Genomic DNA, 20,223 nt, shown 5'->3' on the forward strand with positions numbered 1-20,223 from the left:
CTTGTCTGTCTCTGACTGTCTGTCTCTTTCTCCGTCTGTCTCAATCTCTTTCCCTGTCTGTCTATCTATCTCTGTCACTTTCCCTGTCTGTCTTTCCCTCTCTTTCCCTGACTGCCTCTTTCCCTCTTTCTCTTTCCCTGTATCTGTCTCTTTGTCTGTCTCTTTACCTGTCTTTGACTGTCTCTTACCCGGTCTGTCTCTTTCCTTTTCTTTCCCTGTCTGTCTGTTTCCCTGTGTCTGTCTCTTTGTCTGTGTCTGTCGCTTTTCCTGTCTGTCTCTTTCCCTGTATGTCTCTTTTCCTGTCAGTCTGTCTCTTTCCCTGTCGGTCTGTCTCATTGTCTGTGTCTGTCTCTTATCCTGTCTATGTCTGTTTCTTACCCTGTCTATGTCTGCCTTTTTCCCTGTCTGTGTCTGTCTCTTTCCCTGGCTGCATTGTGACACGCCAACATTCCATATAAGGGCATGGCTGCGCATTCTTCTGAAGTTCTGGCTGCACTGTGGCTCCCAGCTCCATTCGCTTTAATGGAGGCAGGTTTTTTGGCGAATAACTGTAAAGTGCGGGGTTAAAATTTCCCCTCGAAACATAGCCTATGATACTCGGGTTCCAGACGTGTGAGTGTACAAAATTTTGTGGCTGTAGCTGCGACTGTGCAGATGCCAATCCCGGACATATACACACACACACACACACACACACATTCAGCCTTATATATTAGATATGGACAAGGTGTTCCTCATCCAGATATTTTAGCCTAATTCATCTGTTGTGACTATTTGAAATGTCACAATATGCTTTGTACAGTTGTACACAAGTACCGCATTGGAGTACAAAGTCTGTCAAACTTTATTTTTGTGCAGTTAAAGATTAACTCGTGATAATTAGTGAAGAGCGAAGTGTTCGGTGCTCGGTAAGTGTAACCAGCATCTTGATCTTCTCGGTACTCGTTTACTGAGTATAATGGAAGTCAATGGGGAACTGGAGCATTTTTTGGGAAGGTTTTCTGTAAAAATGCTTGAGTAGCCCATTCACTTCCATTATACTCAGTAAACGAGTACCGAGCAGATCAAGATGCTCATTACACTTACCGGGCACCGAGCAGATCTCTCCTCACTAGTGATAATGTGAAGGATGTGAATATTTGCTCTAAAAGGGCCCAAAAAAGGGTAAAAGATAAGAAAAGCAGCATCTATGATTGGGTGTAACATTCGTCAATAATCATAAGCCATTTTGAAAACTTTGGTGCTAAAACAGCAACGAATACAACAAGACAGAAATGGAAGGTCACATAAAAGAAACGGAAGCGATGTATGGGGCCAAAGTGATAAGATTGTCACCAGCAGCGTGTGAGTAACACTGGACTGTGTGCGGTTAGTTATTCCCATGGATAGCACTGGGACCAAAAATATTCATGTGAACGAGGTCTATATGTGTGATACTGTCTGTCTGTGTATCTAATCCTCTCCTGTGTGATACTGTCTGTCTGTGTATCTAATCCTATCCTGTGTGATATTGTTTGCTGAGCTGTGTATCTAATCCTATCCTGTGTGATACTGTCTGCTGAGCTGTGTATCTAATCCTCTCCTGTGTGATACTGTCTGCTGAGCTGTGTATCTAATCCTCTCCTGTGTGATACTGTCTGCTGAGCTGTGTATCTAATCCTCTCCTGTGTGATACTGTCTGCTGAGCCGTGTATCTAATCCTCTCCTGTGTGATACTGTCTTCTGAGCCGTGTATCTAATCCTCTCCTGTGTGATACTGTCTGCTGAGCCATGTATCTAATCCTCTCCTGTGTGATACTGTCTACTGAGCCGTGTATCTAATCCTCTCCTGTGTGATACTGTCTGCTGAGCTGTGTATCTAATCCTCTCCTGTGTGATACTGTCTGCTGAGCTGTGTATCTAATCCTCTCCTGTGTGATACTGTCTGCTGAGCTGTGTATCTAATCCTCTCCTGTGTGATACTGTCTGCTGAGCTGTGTATCTAATCCTCTACTGTGTGATACTGTCTGCTGAGCCATGTATCTAATCCTCTCCTGTGTGATACTGTCTGCTGAGCCGTGTATCTAATCCTATCCTGTGTGATACTGTCTGCTGAGCTGTGTATCTAATCCTCTCCTGTGTGATACTATCTGCTGAGCTGTGTATCTAGTCCTCTCCTGTGTGATACTGTCTGCTGAGCTGTGTATCTAATCCTCTCCTGTGTGATACTGTCTGCTGAGCTGTGTATCTAATCTTCTCCTGTGTGATACTGTCTGCTGAGCTGTGTATCTAATCCTCTCCTGTGTGACACTGTCTGCTGAGCTGTGTATCTAATCCTTTCCTGTGTGATACTGCCTGCTGAGCCGTGTATCTAATCCTATCCTGTGTGCTACTGTCTGCTGGGCTGTGTATCTAATCCTCTCCTGTGTGATACTGTCTGCTGAGCCGTGTATCTAATCCTCTCCTGTGTGATACTGTCTGCTGAGCCGTGTATCTAATCCTCTCCTGTGTGATACTGTCTGCTGAGCCGTGTATCTAATCCTATCCTGTGTGCTACTGTTTGCTGGGCTGTGTATCTAATTCTCTCCTGTGTGATACTGTCTGCTGAGCCATGTATCTAATCCTCTCCTGTGTGATACTGTCTTCTGAGTCGTGTATCTAATCCTCTCCTGTGTGATACTGTCTGCTGAGCCGTGTATCTAATCCTCTCCTGTGTGATACTGTCTGCTGAGCTGTGTATCTAATCCTCTCCTGTGTGATACTGTCTGCTGAGCTGTGTATCTAATCCTCTCCTGTGTGATACTGTCTGCTGAGCTGTGTATCTAATCCTCTCCTGTGTGATACTGTCTGCTGAGCTGTGTATCTAATCCTCTCCTGTGTGATACTGACTGCTGAGCTGTGTATCTAATCCTCTCCTGTGTGATACTGACTGCTGAGCTGTGTATCTAATCCTCTCCTGTGTGATACTGTCTGCTGAGCTGTGTATCTAATCCTCTCCTGTGTGATACTGACTGCTGAGCTGTGTATCTAATCCTATCCTGTGTGATACTGTCTGCTGAGCCGTGTATCTAATCCTATCCTGTGTGATACTGACTGCTGAGCTGTGTATCTAATCCTATCCTGTGTGATATTGACTGCTGAGCTGTGTATCTAATCCTATCCTGTGTGATACTGTCTGCTGAGCCGTGTATCTAATCCTCTCCTGTGTGATACTGTCTGCTGAGCCGTGTATCTCATCCTCTCCTGTGTGATACTGTCTGCTGAGCCGTGTATCTAATCCTCCCCTGTGTGATACTGTCTGCTGAGCCGTGAATCTAATCCTCTCCTGTGTGATACTGTCTGCTGAGCTGTGTATCTAATCCTCTCCTGTGTGATACTGTCTGCTGAGCTGTGTATCTAATCCTCTCCTGTGTGATACTGTCTGCTGAGCTGTGTCTCTAATCCTCTCCTGTGTGATACTGTCTGCTGAGCTGTGTCTCTAATCCTATCCTGTGTGATACTGACTGCTGAGCTGTGTATCTAATCCTCTCCTGTGTGATACTGTCTGCTGAGCTGTGTATCTAATCCTATCCTGTGTGATACTGTCTGCTGAGCTGTGTATCTAATCCTCTCCTGTGTGATACTGACTGCTCAGCCTTGTATCTAATCCTCTCCTGTGTGATACTGTCTGCTGAGCCGTGTATCTAATCCTCTCCTGTGTGATACTGTCTGCTGAGCTGTGTATCTAATCCTCTCCTGTGTGATACTGACTGCTGAGCCGTGTATCTAATCCTCTCCTGTGTGATACTGTCTGCTGAGCTGTGTATCTAATCCTCTCCTGTGTGATACTGTCTGCTGAGCTGTGTCTCTAATCCTCTCCTGTGTGATACTGTCTGCTGAGCTGTGTATCTAATCCTATCCTGTGTGATACTGACTGCTGAGCTGTGTATCTAATCCTCTCCTGTGTGATACTGACTGCTGAGCCGTGTATCTAATCCTCTCCTGTGTGATACTGTCTGCTGAGCCGTGTATCTAATCCTCTCCTGTGTGATACTGACTGCTGAGCCGTGTATCTAATCCTCTCCTGTGTGATACTGTCTGCTGAGATGTGTATCTAATCCTCTCCTGTGTGATACTGTCTGCTGAGCCGTGTATCTAATCCTCTCCTGTGTGATACTGTCTGCTGAGCCGTGTATCTAATCCTCTCCTGTGTGATACTGTCTGCTGAGCGGTGTATCTAATCCTCTCCTGTGTGATACTGACTGCTGAGCCGTGTATCTAATCCTCTCCTGTGTGATACTGTCTGCTGAGCTGTGTATCTAATCCTCTCCTGTGCGATACTGACTGCTGAGCCGTGTATCTAATCCTCTCCTGTGTGATACTGACTGCTGAGCTGTGTATCTAATCCTCTCCTGTGTGATACTGACTGCTGAGCGGTGTATCTAATCCTCTCCTGTGTGATACTGACTGCTGAGCTGTGTATCTAATCCTCTCCTGTGTGATACTGACTGCTGAGCGGTGTATCTAATCCTCTCCTGTGTGATACTGTCTGCTGAGCTGTGTATCTAATCCTCTCCTGTGTGATACTGTCTGCTGAGCTGTGTATCTAATCCTCTCCTGTGTGATACTGTCTGCTGAGCTGTGTATCTAATCCTCTCCTGTGTGATACTGTCTGCTGAGCGGTGTATCTAATCCTCTCCTGTGTGATACTGACTGCTGAGCGGTGTATCTAATCCTCTCCTGTGTGATACTGTCTGCTGAGCGGTGTATCTAATCCTCTCCTGTGATACTGACTGCTGAGCGGTGTATCTAATCCTCTCCTGTGTGATACTGACTGCTGAGCTGTGTATCTAATCCTATCCTGTGTGATACTGTCTGCTGAGCCGTGTATCTAATCCTATCCTGTGTGATACTGACTGCTGAGCTGTGTATCTAATCCTATCCTGTGTGATACTGACTGCTGAGCTGTGTATCTAATCCTATCCTGTGTGATACTGTCTGCTGAGCCTTGTATCTAATCCTCTCCTGTGTGATACTGTCTGCTGAGCCGTGTATCTCATCCTCTCCTGTGTGATACTGTCTGCTGAGCCGTGTATCTAATCCTCCCCTGTGTGATACTGTCTGCTGAGCCGTGAATCTAATCCTCTCCTGTGTGATACTGTCTGCTGAGCTGTGTATCTAATCCTCTCCTGTGTGATACTGTCTGCTGAGCTGTGTATCTAATCCTCTCCTGTGTGATACTGTCTGCTGAGCTGTGTCTCTAATCCTCTCCTGTGTGATACTGTCTGCTGAGCTGTGTATCTAATCCTATCCTGTGTGATACTGACTGCTGAGCTGTGTATCTAATCCTCTCCTGTGTGATACTGTCTGCTGAGCTGTGTATCTAATCCTATCCTGTGTGATACTGTCTGCTGAGCTGTGTATCTAATCCTCTCCTGTGTGATACTGACTGCTGAGCCGTGTATCTAATCCTCTCCTGTGTGATACTGTCTGCTGAGCCGTGTATCTAATCCTCTCCTGTGTGATACTGTCTGCTGAGCTGTGTATCTAATCCTCTCCTGTGTGATACTGACTGCTGAGCCGTGTATCTAATCCTCTGCTGTGTGATACTGTCTGCTGGGCTGTGTATCTAATCCTCTCCTGTGTGATACTGTCTGCTGAGCTGTGTCTCTAATCCTCTCCTGTGTGATACTGTCTGCTGAGCTGTGTATCTAATCCTATCCTGTGTGATACTGACTGCTGAGCTGTGTATCTAATCCTCTCCTGTGTGATACTGACTGCTGAGCCGTGTATCTAATCCTCTCCTGTGTGATACTGTCTGCTGAGCCGTGTATCTAATCCTCTCCTGTGTGATACTGACTGCTGAGCCGTGTATCTAATCCTCTCCTGTGTGATACTGTCTGCTGAGATGTGTATCTAATCCTCTCCTGTGTGATACTGTCTGCTGAGCCGTGTATCTAATCCTCTCCTGTGTGATACTGTCTGCTGAGCCGTGTATCTAACCCTCTCCTGTGTGATACTGTCTGCTGAGCGGTGTATCTAATCCTCTCCTGTGTGATACTGACTGCTGAGCCGTGTATCTAATCCTCTCCTGTGTGATACTGACTGCTGAGCTGTGTATCTAATCCTCTCCTGTGTGATACTGACTGCTGAGCTGTGTATCTAATCCTCTCCTGTGTGATACTGACTGCTGAGCTGTGTATCTAATCCTCTCCTGTGTGATACTGACTGCTGAGCTGTGTATCTAATCCTCTCCTGTGTGATACTGTCTGCTGAGCGGTGCATCTAATCCTCTCCTGTGTGATACTGTCTGCTGAGCTGTGTATGTAATCCTCTCCTGTGTGATACTGTCTGCTGAGCTGTGTATCTAATCCTCTCCTGTGTGATACTGTCTGCTGAGCTGTGTATCTAATCCTCTCCTGTGTGATACTGACTGCTGAGCTATCTCGCACTGGTGGTATCTGAGGATAACGCATATGTCCTCACTTTTCCCTCCACATTGCACACAGTGATGAGGCTTGTATATTGGAGCAGGTGTCATGCTCCTGTCGTTGGCATTGGACCAGCGCCCGCCCCTGGCGGTTCTGTTGGTGCCAGCGTCTGTCTATTTCAGCACTATTGTGACTGCTCGCTGTCCCAGGCTGTGTCTGTCTTCGGCCATCTCTCAGGTAGGCACCGAATGCTCTGAATCATGCGGCTATTCTTTTGGCTGTTTTTGATCCTCTATATTTTGGGCACTGACAAATTTGCAAAAGCAAATCTGTAAATCATTTATCAGAGTGCAACCAAGAAGCAGCGGGCATCACTTTACTAGTGTGAAATCGCAGCCCTGCTCATCCAGAGCCTGCTGGTGTATGAAGAGAATGACACACCACACCACTTAGAGGGGTAACTCCCATCTTCAACAATGGGCATTGTAGGATAGTGCGGGGGAATACAAACAACTTTGCAATTTATGCCTTTCAAAACTTTGTAGCCATTCTTTAGTTATTAACACTTTTGTTTACAGCTTGTTGCCTTGGAGACCGACCACTGCTGCAAGACATCACAGCATGAGCAGTGCTTGGAAGCTGTTTTCTATGGAGCTTGTAAGCTCTGCTTTGAAGCTAGCGGGACTGTTGCAGTGCAGTTACCTCCTAACCTTGATCAGCACAGACATAGCTGGGGGCACAAACATTATTTGCTGGGGGTATATGCAAAGCTGGGGGTACAGAGCGATGGGAGAGGCTGGGGACACAGAGAGCAATGGGGAGGCTGGGGGCACAGAAAGCGATGGAAGAGGCTGGGGACACAGAGAACAATGGGGGAGGCTGGGGGCATAGAGAGCAATGGGGAGGCTGGGGGCACAGAAAGCGATGGAAGAGGCTGGGGACACAGAGAACAATGGGGGAGGCTGGGGGCATAGAGAGCAATAGGAGAGGCTGGGGGCTTAGAAAGCGATGGGAGAGGCTGGGGGCACAGAGAGCAATAGAAGAGGCTGGGGACACAGACAGACCAATGAGGGTGGCTGGGGGCACAGAGAGCGATGGGAGAGGCTGGGAGCACAGAGAGCAATGGGAGAGGCTGGGGGCACAGAGAGCAATGGTAGAGGCTGGGGACACAGAGAGCAATGGGAGAGGCTGGGGACACAGAGAGCAATGGGGGAGGCTGGGGGCACAGAGAGCGATAGGAGAGGCTGGGGGCATAGAACGATGGGAGAGGCTGGAGGCACAGAGAGAAATAGGGGAGGCTGGGAGCACAGAGCAATGGGGGAGGCTGGGGGCACAGACAGACCAATGAGGGAGGCTGGGGGCACAGAGAGAAATAGGGGAGGCTGGGAGCACAGAGCAATGGGGGAGGCTGGGGGCACAGACAGACCAATGAGGGAGGCTGGGGGCACAGAGAGCGATGGGAGAGGCTGGGGGCACAGAGAGCAATGGGAGAGGCTGGGGGCACAGAGAGCGATGGGAGAGGCTGGGGGCACAGAGAGAAATGGGAGAGGCTGGGAGCACAGAGAGCGATGGGGGAGGCTGGGGGCACAGAGAGCGATGGGGGAGGCTGGGGGCACAGACAGACCGGGGGGAAAGCTGAGGGCAGTTAAAATACTGGGGGAGACTGGGGGTACAGACAGACCTGGGGGAGGCTGGGGGCACAGAGAGCACTGAAAGAGTCTGCTGGGGACAGAGAGCGCTGCTTGGGACAGAGAGGGCTTCAGGGACAGAGTACCCGTCTGGGGTGTTAAGCAGACAGCAAGATGCGGCTGCCTCCCCAGTACTGCGCTACCTGCTTTATCCCATTGCTTACAGGCTAGGCAGCAGCAGTGGTCGGTCTCCAAGGCAACAAACTGTAAACAAAAGTGTTAACATCTCAGGAACAGTTGTAAATTTTAACAACAGTAAGTTGTAAAAGTGTTTGTTTTTATAAGCTCTGTACGATAATATCATCTATAAAGATGAAAATAACCCTTTAAATAATTTAATGGGCTGGGAATACCTGATCAGCAAAAATGTAGATATCTGCTTAAGAGGTTATAGGTGTGCAAAAAGTATATTCCCTCTCACATTAAGAGCCACAAGCTAGCAGAATTGTGAATACAGCTCTGGGTGACAATGAGGCAATATAGATGTACTCGGCTTCATGGGGACAAACAATCTTGTAAATTCAGATCGGAATGAGATAAGGAAGGTTCGGTGACCCAACATCATACACGGCTTACCCAATAAAGTTTGGAGCCACGTCCTAGTTTTCGCTCTCTCCACCCCTCTATAATAATGCTATCTGTCTGTATGCTATCACAGCTGAATAGTGCACCCCGTCCTCCTGGGCTAACAGACCTCCAGATATGGCTAATCGCACACCGCTAAGAATGGTGGGTGGGATTCCCATCGTGGGATATTTTGCAGATAATTGGGAAAACGTGCAACAATTCCGGGCAGAAGAAGGAGACCTGCTGATAGACACCTACCCGAAATCTGGTGAGACCATTGACATTTCTGGGTATAATAATGGAGCCTGGGGAGGCGTAGAAGATCCCTCTCCCCTCTGAGCTGTGTTGCTGCTTCCTAGGTACCACCTGGATCAGCGAAATTGTAGACTTAATTCTACATAATGGAGACACGAAGAAAACCCAACGTGGAGCCATATATGAGCGGGTGCCCTTCCTGGAGTTTGCCGTGCCCGGCCTGCCCACAGGTGAGTGGTGTCGGCACGACGTTTCTTGTGCTGTTCCTGCCTCGCTTGATATTCCAACATGATGCCTCTTTCTCAGGTACAGAGACACTAATTACGAGTGAACCTCCGCGCCTAATCAAGTCTCATTTACCCGTGCAACTCCTGTCAGACAGCTTCTGGGAAAAGAACTGCAAGGTACGGGACCTATGACATGGACCGTGGCAGATGATGACTGCGTATCGCTCTTATCTGTCCGCTCTTGCATTTCAGGAGCTCTGTGTAACTGTGTTCCATAAGGCTATGTCTGTAGACTTCACTTTCGGTAGGGTTTGGTCCAGGTCCATCTCTTGTTATAGTTAGGTCCCTCTCTTCTGTTCTTTATCCCAGTCCGTCTTCAGTATAGCTTTGTTGTGTTTGTTCCATCTATTTTATACACTGGGTTCTTGCTATATGACTAGATTCATCTTTTGTTCCATTTTCAGGTCTCTCTATATATGTCTAGGTCTAGTTTTCCCTCCGTAGTCATTTCCTCTTTATATAAGCCCTCCATCCAGGTCCATCCAGGTCCATCCAGGTCCTCCTTGTGTGGACCATCTACTTTGTCTCTTGCTAACCAGCTAAGTCCATCTTTTGCTCCTTTATCTTGTCTATATGTGTAGGTCTAGTTTTCCCCTCCATAGTCTTTTCCTCTCTATATAAGCCCTCCATCCAGGTCCATCCAGGTCCTCCTTGTGTGGACCATCTACTTTGTCTCTTGCTAAACAGCTAAGTCCATCTTTTGCTCCTTTATCTTGTCTATATGTCTAGGTCTAGTTTTCCCTACATAGTCTTTTCCTCTCTATATAAGCCCTCCATCTAGGTCCATCCAGGTCCTCCTTGTGTGGACCATCTACTTTGTCTCTTGCTAAACAGCCAAGTCAATCTTTTGCTCCTTTATCTTGTCTATATGTCTAGGTCTAGTTTTCCCTCCATAGTCTTTTCCTCTCTATATAAGCCCTCCATCCAGGTCCATCCAGGTCCATCCAGGTCCATCCAGGTCCTCCTTGTGTGGACCATCTACTTTGTCTCTTGCTAACCAGCTAAGTCCATCTTTTGCTCCTTTATCTTGTCTATATGTGTAGGTCTAGTTTTCCCCTCCATAGTCTTTTCCTCTCTATATAAGCCCTCCATCCAGGTCCTCCTTGTGTGGACCATCTACTTTGTCTCTTGCTAAACAGCTAAGTCCATCTTTTGCTCCTTTATCTTGTCTATATGTCTAGGTCTAGTTTTCCCTCCATAGTCTTTTCCTCTCTATATAAGCCCTCCATCTAGGTCCATCCAGGTCCTCCTTGTGTGGACCATCTACTTTGTCTCTTGCTAAACAGCCAAGTCCATCTTTTGCTCCTTTATCTTGTCTATATGTCTAGGTCTAGTTTTCCCTCCATAGTCTTTTCCTCTCTATATAAGCCCTCCATCCAGGTCCATCCAGGTCCATCCAGGTCCATCCAGGTCCTCCTTGTGTGGACCATCTACTTTGTCTCTTGCTAACCAGCTAAGTCCATCTTTTGCTCCTTTATCTTGTATATATGTCTAGGTCTAGTTTTCCCTCCGTAGTCTTTTCCTCTCTATATAAGCATTCCATCCAGGTCCATCCAGGTCCTCCTTGTGTGGACCATCTACTTTGTCTCTTGCTAAACAGCCAAGTCCATCTTTTGCTCCTTTATCTTGTCTCTTTATATGTCTAGCTTTAGTTTTCCTTCCATAGAGCCTGGTTCCTCATATACGTCTTCCATCCTTCTTTTAAGGTCCATCTACTTTATATTTACAGTGAAGGAAATAAAAAGGATAAAGTGGTGAATCCCATAATTAAAATCTTCATCTTTATTCAGCAATTTTCTTTTTAAAACGTCATGATGGTTCCAGGAAAGCGTGCCCTTAGTCACTGAGATACAAAACCACTACGACCCAAGGTTTAACACTAGAAGTCCCAGATATTTCGAGCTCCATGGGGTTCCAATGGTAGAAATGTTAAATGACCCCTCTCTGGGACTTCTAGTGTTAAAAATACTTATGATCATATAGATATCTGGTAGCAATTAATACACGTGAAGATCATTTACATAATCACAAGTCCCTCCACAAATTTCTCAATACAGATACAATGTATCATTCCTATAGATCATTCCATTAAGGAATTTTGTATCCAATTTTATAATCCAATATAATTCTCTCAATAAACGTTTTTTTTCGTACATCTCCTCTAACCTGAGCATCCATTTTCTCTATCCCATAACATGTAAAATGTAAAGTTATGTTTCTCCACAAAGTGTTTACATGCACCTGAATATCCGGAATTGTTATGTTTAATATTGGTAATGTGTTCCGTCCGCTATCCATTTTTTTTATTTTTTTTTATTGTACAACCAATATATTTAATTTCACATTCTTTGCAGTATATGCAATAAACCACAAAATTCGTGTTGCAATTAATACATTTTTTTTAACCTTCTTTTTATTAGTTTTTAATAACAAAAACATATAATCAATAATCATATAATACAATACATTATTATGTTAAAAACTACAAAATTACAGATAATGTATCTCCTCGAATCCCATTCCCCTCCCGACCTCCCGCCACCTCTGCGTGTCATTAATACATTTTTTATATCTGTATTCGGGTCAATTTTTGCTGTTTATAACACATATTGGCACACATTACACTTCGGGCACGAGCCTTTATAGAAGCCCTTGCAGCTTAGCCATGGATTTTTATTTTTCTGTGGCACATATAGACTCGGTGACAAAATCGCACCCAATGATTTTCCCCTTCTTGGGACATGGTAAATCCTTTACGGAGTATTTTATTCAAATGTTGGTCTTGATATAGAATTGGGATATATTTCTGTATCATTGTTTTATGTCATAAAACTGAAAACTACATTAATATTGGATTTATTATATTTTCCCGATCTCATGTTATTGTCTAATTCCAGGCTTTTTTCTCTATGATTCATAGTATATTTTTCAATCACTTTTTTATGGCCACATCCACCTGTTTTTTCTTATATCCCCTTTCAAAAAGTCTCCTTTTTGCTATCCCACTTTTTAAACCAAATTTTGTTCGACCAATTTCTATAGATTGTATTCATCTCTCCATATGCTATGGAATGAACGGCATGTCCTGGATGGCAGCTATCTGCTCTTAGGCTATGTGCGCACGTTCCGTTTTCACCTGCGTTTCAGGTGCGTTTAGGGTCCGTTTTGAACTGCAGCGTTTTTGTGCCCAAATGCATGCGTTTTGGTTTTCCATTAAAGACAATGAGAATTCATGATTTCTTGTCCGCACGTTGCGTTTCAAAACGCATCTCAAAATTTGCATAAGTTTGGTCAAAAACCATTCGTTCAGAAAAGGACCCTGTCAATTGTTTTTGCCATTTGTGGTGCGTTTTGTTAACATTGAAGTCAATGAGAAATTGCAAAACGCAAGCTAAATCAAAATTCTACCGTTTTACCTGCTTTTTTAGTGCAGAAAACATGCGTTTTGGACATCAAAATATGTCCGACAATTAAATTTAAGAATAAGATGCATTTATTTAAAATGTATATTACCGCTATAATTTTATTAAATATATTTTTCCATTATTTTTCTCATTAATATAGATTTGTCCCTTTTTTTCTCTTTTTTTCATTCTGTTTGACTGTTTAAACTTTATTTAGCAGTGTCTTGATGTTCAAAACGCATCTGTCAAAACGCAAGGGAAAAAGCATGTAAAAAGCGCTCAAAACGCACCTAAAACGCGGTAAATACGCATGCGTTTTCTGCGCTAAATTTCTGGAAAAGGCAACGTTGGCTAAATCAATTAAGGCTAAAACGTGCGTTTACAACTGCATGTAGGACGGCGGAAAGTGCGCACATAGCCTTAGGGTACTGTTCCCACTGATCGGTTTTCTATCGTTGCGGTAATTGATTTTATGTGTTTCCTGATGACCCATTAAGTATAGATCTAAAAAACTGACTTGGTTTTGTGGTTCAGTATATGTAAGTTTTACATTGATACCGTTCGTATTGATGTATTTGATAAATAGTGGAATTCTCCCCAGTTTTCCCACCCATATTATTAGTATGTCATCCAAATATTTAGAATATAATAATAATAATAATATTTATTAATTTATATAGCGCTATTAATTCCGCAGCGCTTTACATACACTGGCAACACTGTCCCCATTGGGGCTCACAATCTAAGTTCCCTATCAGTAAGTTTTTGGAGTATGGGAGGAAACCCACGCAAACACGGGAAGAACATACAACTCCTTGCAGATGGTGTTTATAGATCTATATCTTTTATAAAAAAAAAAAAAAAATTCAGAGAAAATCGAGTTCTCTTCCCACCAGGACATAAAAAGAATAACCAATGAAGGCGAAAAACACGAGCCCATCGGGCAGCCCTCAAGTTGCATATAATATTCCTCATTGAACATGAAGAAATTATATTTCAATAAATACTCCTTACTGCGGACAAGTATGTCCTTTGTTTCATCAGTATATCCGCTGTAAGTGATATTATACGGCCGAAACCGCTAATTCATGGGGGATAGAGGAAAACAGATTTATAACATCCCAAGATAGAAGTCTAGATTTCTCAGACCATTATAGTTTGCTTCATATAATCTATTACCGTTGAGGGGTCTTTCAAATACCCCGGGGTCCTATGGATCAGAGGCTGTAGATGAGAATCTACCCATTTACTTAGCTTTTCATGTAGTGATGAAATACTGGATATAATGGGGTGCAATGGTATAGGGAACTCAATTCTATGGGTTTTCGCGACTCCATGAAAAATTGGGGTAATGGGGTTACTTGGAATGATATCTCTCATTTTTTTTTTTAGAAAAAAAATCTGATTTTTTCCCCGTCCTCCAACAATCGATTTAGAATTCTAGTACCGGATTCTATAGGGTTTGATTGAATCTTTTTGCATGTTGTCATTATTGTCCCAAGATGTCATAAACACATTTTCATAATATGTTTTATCCATAATTACAATACATCCTGCTTTATCAGATTTTTTTGATTAATAAATCATCTCTTTTTGTAAGACGAGCAACCGCTTTTCTCTCCTCCTGGGTTATATTTTGTCGTCACCACGCCACCGGTTATCCTCACCACGCCACCGGTTATCCTCACCACGCCACCGGTTATCCTCACCACGCCACCGGTTATCCTCACCACGCCACCGGTTATCCTCGGTGTTTCTAAATAACTCCTTCAAATCCTTCTCAGCCAATGTTTGGCAGGTGGAGACACATTCAACCCTTGATTCTTTAGGACAGAAGGCAGGATTAGCAATACGGAATCCACCAGCTTTATACTTATCAAATCTACATTGTCAGAATTCCTCTCTAGTAGTGTTGAGTGGACCCGGATCGGCAAAATCCGGATCCGCGCGGTTCGAGTGGCAGATCCGTGTCCGACCTGGACGCGGGATTCCGGGTGCACGATCCGGATCCTCTCTCTCCGCTCAACTCTACTCTCTAGTTCTTCCAAATCTAACCATACACATTGCTCATCAAACAGTTGGATGCATGTGATGGAGCATTGTCCTGCATGAAAATCATGTTTTTCTTGAATGATAGCGACTTCTTCCTGTCCCACTGCTTGAAGAAGTTGTCTTCCAGAACCTGGCAGTAGGTCTGGGAGTTGAGCTTCCTCCATCCTCAACCCGAAAAGGTCCCACAAGTTGATCTTTGCTGATCCCAGCCCATACCAGTGCCCACCTCCACCTTGCTGGCGTCTGAGTGGGAGTGGAGCTCTCTGCCCTTTACTGATCCAGCCTCGGGCCCATCCATCTGCCCATCAAGAGTCACTCTCATTTCATCAGTCCATAAAACCTGTGAAGGAAGTTGCCTAATAATTGCGCACACCTTATATAGGGTGTTGATGTCATTACACCGCACCCCTCCTCATTACAGAGAGGCACAGCACCGGATTTACTTCATTGGTAGTTGGCTCTCAGCCTATACAGCTTGGAGTAGCACGACATGTATAACAAGTATCATGGGATCAAAATTCTCATTTGCCTAATAATTCTGCACACAGTGTACTGCAAAAAATGTGAAATTAAATATATTGGTTGTACAAAATAAACAAAAAATGGATAGCGGACAGAGCACATTACCAATATTAAAAATAACAATTCTGGATATTCAGGTGCATGTAATCATTTTGTGGAGAAACATAACGGTGAGCTATATAACTTTACATTTTGTAAGTTTGCCACTGACAAAGACATGAGCAGTCTAGAATTTTAAGGGTAGGTTAATTTTTAACAGTGAGAGATAAAATATCCAAAATAAAATCCAGAAAAATCACATTGTATAAATTATATAAAATGTATTTGCATTTTGCAGAGAGAAATAAGTAAGTATTTGATCCCTCTGGCAAAGAAGACTTAATACTTGGTGGCCGTCCCCTTGTTGGCAGCCCAGCAGTCAGACGTCCTTTGTAGTTGATGATGAGGTTTGCGCACATGTCAGGAGGAGTTTTGCTCCACTCCTCTTTGTAGATTATCTCTAAATGGCAATTCAGAGCTTTAGCTCCTCCATACGTTTTCTATGGGATTGAGGTCTGGAGACTGGCTAGGCCACTCCATGACCTTAATGTGCAGCTTTTTGAGCCACTACTTTGTTGCCTTGGCTGTATGTTTTTGGTTATTGTAGTGCTGGAGGACCCAGCCACAATCCATTTTTAATTTCTTGGCGAAGGGAAGGAGGTTGTCACTCATCACATCATGATTTTACGGTACATGGCTCCATACATTGTACCGTTGATGCAGTGAAGTAGTCCTGGGCCTTAGCAGAGAAACACACTCAAAACATAATGTTTCCACCTCCATTCTTGACAGTGGGGATGGTGTTCTTGGGGTCATAGGCAGCATTTTCTTCCTCCAAACACGGCGAGTTGAGTTAAGACCAAAGCTCAATTTTGGTCTCATTTGACCCCAACACCATCTCCCAATCACTCTCAGGATCATCCCGGTGTTCAATGGCAAACTTCAGATGGGACGGCTGCACATGGGCTTTCTTCAGACGGGCCGGCTGCACATGGGCCTTCTTCAGACGGACCGGCTGCACATGGGCCTTCTTCAGACGGGCCGGCTGCACATGGGCCTTCTTCAGACGGGCCGGCTGCACATGGGCCTTCTTCAGACGGGCCGGCTGCACATGGGCCTTCTTCAGACGGGCCGGCCGCACATGGACCTTCTTCAGACAGGCCGGCTGCACATGGGCCTTCTTCAGACGGGCCGGCTGCACATGGGCCTTCTTCAGACGGGCCGGCTGCACATGGGCCTTCTTGAGCAGTGGGACTTTACGGGCACTCCAGGATTTTAATCCATTACGGTGTAATGTGATACCAATGGTTTTCTTGGTGACAGTGGTCCCAGCTGCTTTGAGATCCATAACAGGTTCTTCCTGTGTAGTTTTAGGCTGATCCATCACCTTCCTCATGATCCAGGAGACCCCACAAGGTGAGATTTTGCATGGAGCCCCAGATCGATGTCTATTGTCAATCATTTTGTATTTCTTCCATTTTCTTACTATTGCACCAGCAGTTTCTCCTTCTCGCCAGCGTCTTACTTATGGTTTTGTAGCTCATTCCAGCCTTGTGCAGGTCTATGATCTTGTCCCTGGCTCTTTGGTCGCCCATGTTGTAAAGGTTAGAGTCTGACTGATTAATGGGGTCTGTGGACAGGAGGCTTTATACAGGGGACAATGTAAGATCACTGTCTGTAATGCAGGTAACGAGGTGATAAGGAGGATCTAATGTCTGTAGGAGACAGAGCTCTTAATGGTTGGTAGGGGATCCAATACTTATTTCTCTCTGCAAAATGCAAATAAATTTATATAATTTATACAATGTGATTGTCTAGATTTTATTTCGGATATTCTCTCACTGTTAAAATTAGCCGGCCCTTAAAATTATAGACTGTTCATGACTTTGTCAGTGGGAAGCTTACAGAATCAGCAAGGGATCAAATACTTATTTCCTACATTGTAGAGTTATGCCTCTTGATGTGTAGCTAGGTTTATCTTTTGCGATATGTCCAAGCCTCATTTTCCTTCTATAGAGCTTGGCTCCTCGCAGATGTCCTACATCCTGGTTCATCTGGATATCCTTCTTGTGTGGTCCATCTATTTATATATAGGGCTATGTCTCTTGCAGTATGGCTACATCCATCGTATTCTCTGTTGTCTTGTCTCTTTATATTATCGTCATTGTCTTGTCTCTTCATATGGCTAGGTCTAGTTTTCCATCCATGGAGTTTGGCTCCTCATTAGCCATAAGCGAACCTGTGGATGATCAGTTTCGCAGATTCAGTCGGATTTTAGATAAAGTTTGGGACCCGGACTTGACCTGAACACCAATGGAAGTCACTAATTGGACAGTTCGGGTCTTTGTCCACATGCAGCCAGCCATAAACAGATCACTTTCGTGGGAGGGTGGGTGTTTTCCATTATTTTTGGTGCACACTACATCCGATCACGCTGTTGTTACCCCCAGTCCGAGGCGATCAAACACTGCAAGCGTCTCGCACTGAGCTGAGCACCGAGCGTACCCGAGCACAGCAATGCTCACGCAAGTGGTCAGCATACGTAAAGCACCAGAACTTCGAACCTAACTCTCTCTTTATTTTTCTTTTTTTTTTAAGTCTGTGTTCGGTACGAACACCGAACCTCGGGTTCGCTCATCTCTACTCCTCATATATGTCCTCTATCCTTCTCGTAGGGTCCATCTACTTTATATATAGGGTTATGTCTTGTTTCTCCATCTTTCTAGGTCTAGTTTTCCAACCATAAAGCATGGTTCCTCACAAATCTCCTCTATCCTTCTTGTGAGGTCCATCTACTGTATATATATAGGGTTATGTCTGTTGCTTTACACCTAGGTCCATACTTTGCTCCATTGTCTTGTTTCTCCATTGGTCTAGGTCTAGTTTTCCCTCCATAGATTTTGGCTCCTCATATACATCCTCTATCCTTCTCGTGTGGTCAATCCACTTTATATACAGGGTTATGTATCTTGCTTTACAGCTAGGTCTATCCTTTGCTCCATTGTCTTGTTTCTCCATCTGTCTAGTTTTCCATCCATAGAGCTTGGCTCCTCATATATGTCCTCTATCCTTCTTGTGAGGTCCATTTACTGTATACACAGGGTTATGTCTCTTGCTTTACAGCTAGGTCCATCCTTTGCTCCATTGTCTTGTTTCTCCATCTGTCTAGGTCTAGTCTTCCTTCCATTGACTTTGGTTCTTCATATATGTGATTGCCTGCTTCTCTATTATCCAGCTCACAACAGACATTGATATCGAAAACTTTTTGTTCTTCTCACAGGTCATTTACGTGGCCCGAAATCCTAAGGATGTATTGGTGTCATACTATCATTTCTACCACATGGCCGTTGTGCACCCAGAACCGGGGACATTTGAGGAATTTCTACTAAAGTTCATCAAGGGTCAAGGTAAATATACAATCTATATACATTATCTGCTGGCTTCTACGTAAAGACATCTCACAGGTTTCCTGATAACAAGGAATCCTCTATGTCCTCCCAAAAAGCTTACCTAAACTATGGAACAGCTCAGAAGCCATTCTTCTGAAAAGTCTGGGTGGTGGCACAGATCATCTCTTCTCACCCGTTTTGGACTTAAGGAGAACTCAATTCAGTCTAAAGAGATTATATTGTGGGATATGATTTTGAAAAGCTTTGGTGTCTATACATCTCCCCCCACTACCCCCTTCTGCAAGTTTTAATGTTCGGAGCCTCCCCTTTAACAAGAAGAATACCATTTTTAATAATTTGACTTTCATGCCTTCTGCAGTTTCTTATGGATCATGGGGCGATCATGTTAAGGACTGGTGGAAGATAAGACATCAGAGAAATATCCTGTATCTCTTCTATGAAGATATGTTAGAGGTAAGAATACTTATCACATGTACCAATTTTCATGGCTTCTTTTTGGATTGCCGACATTCATAGTGACTACCTGCTCTAGTATGGGAGCCATATTTATGAAGGTCCATCTAAAAGGGCCACTTAATATGGTGGTTATGGTGGTCTCCTAAAAAGAGCCCCTCCTTGGCTAGGTCCTCTGGCTATTTTCCGTGTCGAGACTCCTAAAAGAGGCTCCACGGACCTTTTTGATTCTTATGAAGGTCCATCGACACAGGGTACATGAGAGTGACCAGAACTTCTAAACCTTTATTTAGGACCCAAAACGTGAAATCAGGAAAGTGATTAAGTACTTAGGGAAAAGTCTACCTGAAGATATCGTGGAGAAGATCCACCAGTGCACCATCTTTAAGGCCATGAAAGAAAACCATCTGGCCAACTACACCACCATCCCTTCCACCGTCATGGACCAGAACATCTCGCCCTTCATGAGGAAAGGTATGATGACTTCACTGCACCACCTGAGGGACTTTGTCAGCAGTTCACATATCGTAGTCATTAATCTTGTATTTCCTGTTATCCAGGAACCCGCGGAGATTGGAAAGGACATTTCACGGTGGCGCAAAACCAGTTATTTGATGAATATTATAAGAAAGAGATGGCTGACACCGACCTGACCTTCCACTTCTAGGACCATGAAGCCACCTTGTTCCTACCTCTTGTATACTTCAATTGTTAGATTGACAAAAAAAAAATATAAATGTATAAAAATAAATAAATATGTAAATATACGAATATACAAAAAACTAATAATGAATGCCAATAAATATTAAATAAATTCTGCATATAAAAAACACGGAGAAAAACCCTCAAAACTCACATTGTAATAGGCATTAATATCGGGTACAATAAATCAGTTTTATAATTAAACCACTAGGATATCTGGTCTTCAGTTTGAGAATCCAATGGGCTTCTGGTGTAAATATTGTATTCTGCCAATCCCCCCGGACCGGCCTGGTTACTCTCTCTATTCCGATAGTATAAAGAGTATCCATACGCCTTTGATGTTTTTCTAAAAAAGTGTCTGGATAATCCCGATATGGAGCGTTTAATCTTCAGAGGGTCTGGAGGGGAATCGCGGATCTGTGCCTTGAGTTTAGGTATGATACATCCTATGTACC

General features: G+C 44.2%; 1 protein-coding gene across 1 annotated transcript; it reads left to right on the top strand.

The window, feature by feature from the left end:
- Positions 1–6,558: 6,558 nt before the first annotated feature.
- LOC142246537 (sulfotransferase 1A1-like) lies at positions 6,559–19,970 on the top strand. The gene is made up of 8 exons (XM_075319600.1): positions 6,559–6,626; positions 8,736–8,912; positions 9,004–9,129; positions 9,206–9,303; positions 18,484–18,610; positions 18,972–19,066; positions 19,360–19,540; positions 19,627–19,970. Exons 2-8 carry the CDS (start codon positions 8,780–8,782, stop codon positions 19,731–19,733), a joined length of 867 nt encoding a protein of 288 aa, XP_075175715.1. The 5' UTR covers positions 6,559–6,626; positions 8,736–8,779; the 3' UTR covers positions 19,734–19,970.
- The last annotated feature ends 253 nt before the right edge of the window (positions 19,971–20,223 follow it).

The sequence above is a fragment of the Anomaloglossus baeobatrachus genome, chromosome 7 (genome assembly GCF_048569485.1).
Source record: "Anomaloglossus baeobatrachus isolate aAnoBae1 chromosome 7, aAnoBae1.hap1, whole genome shotgun sequence".
NCBI classification, from domain to species: Eukaryota; Metazoa; Chordata; class Amphibia; order Anura; family Aromobatidae; genus Anomaloglossus; species Anomaloglossus baeobatrachus.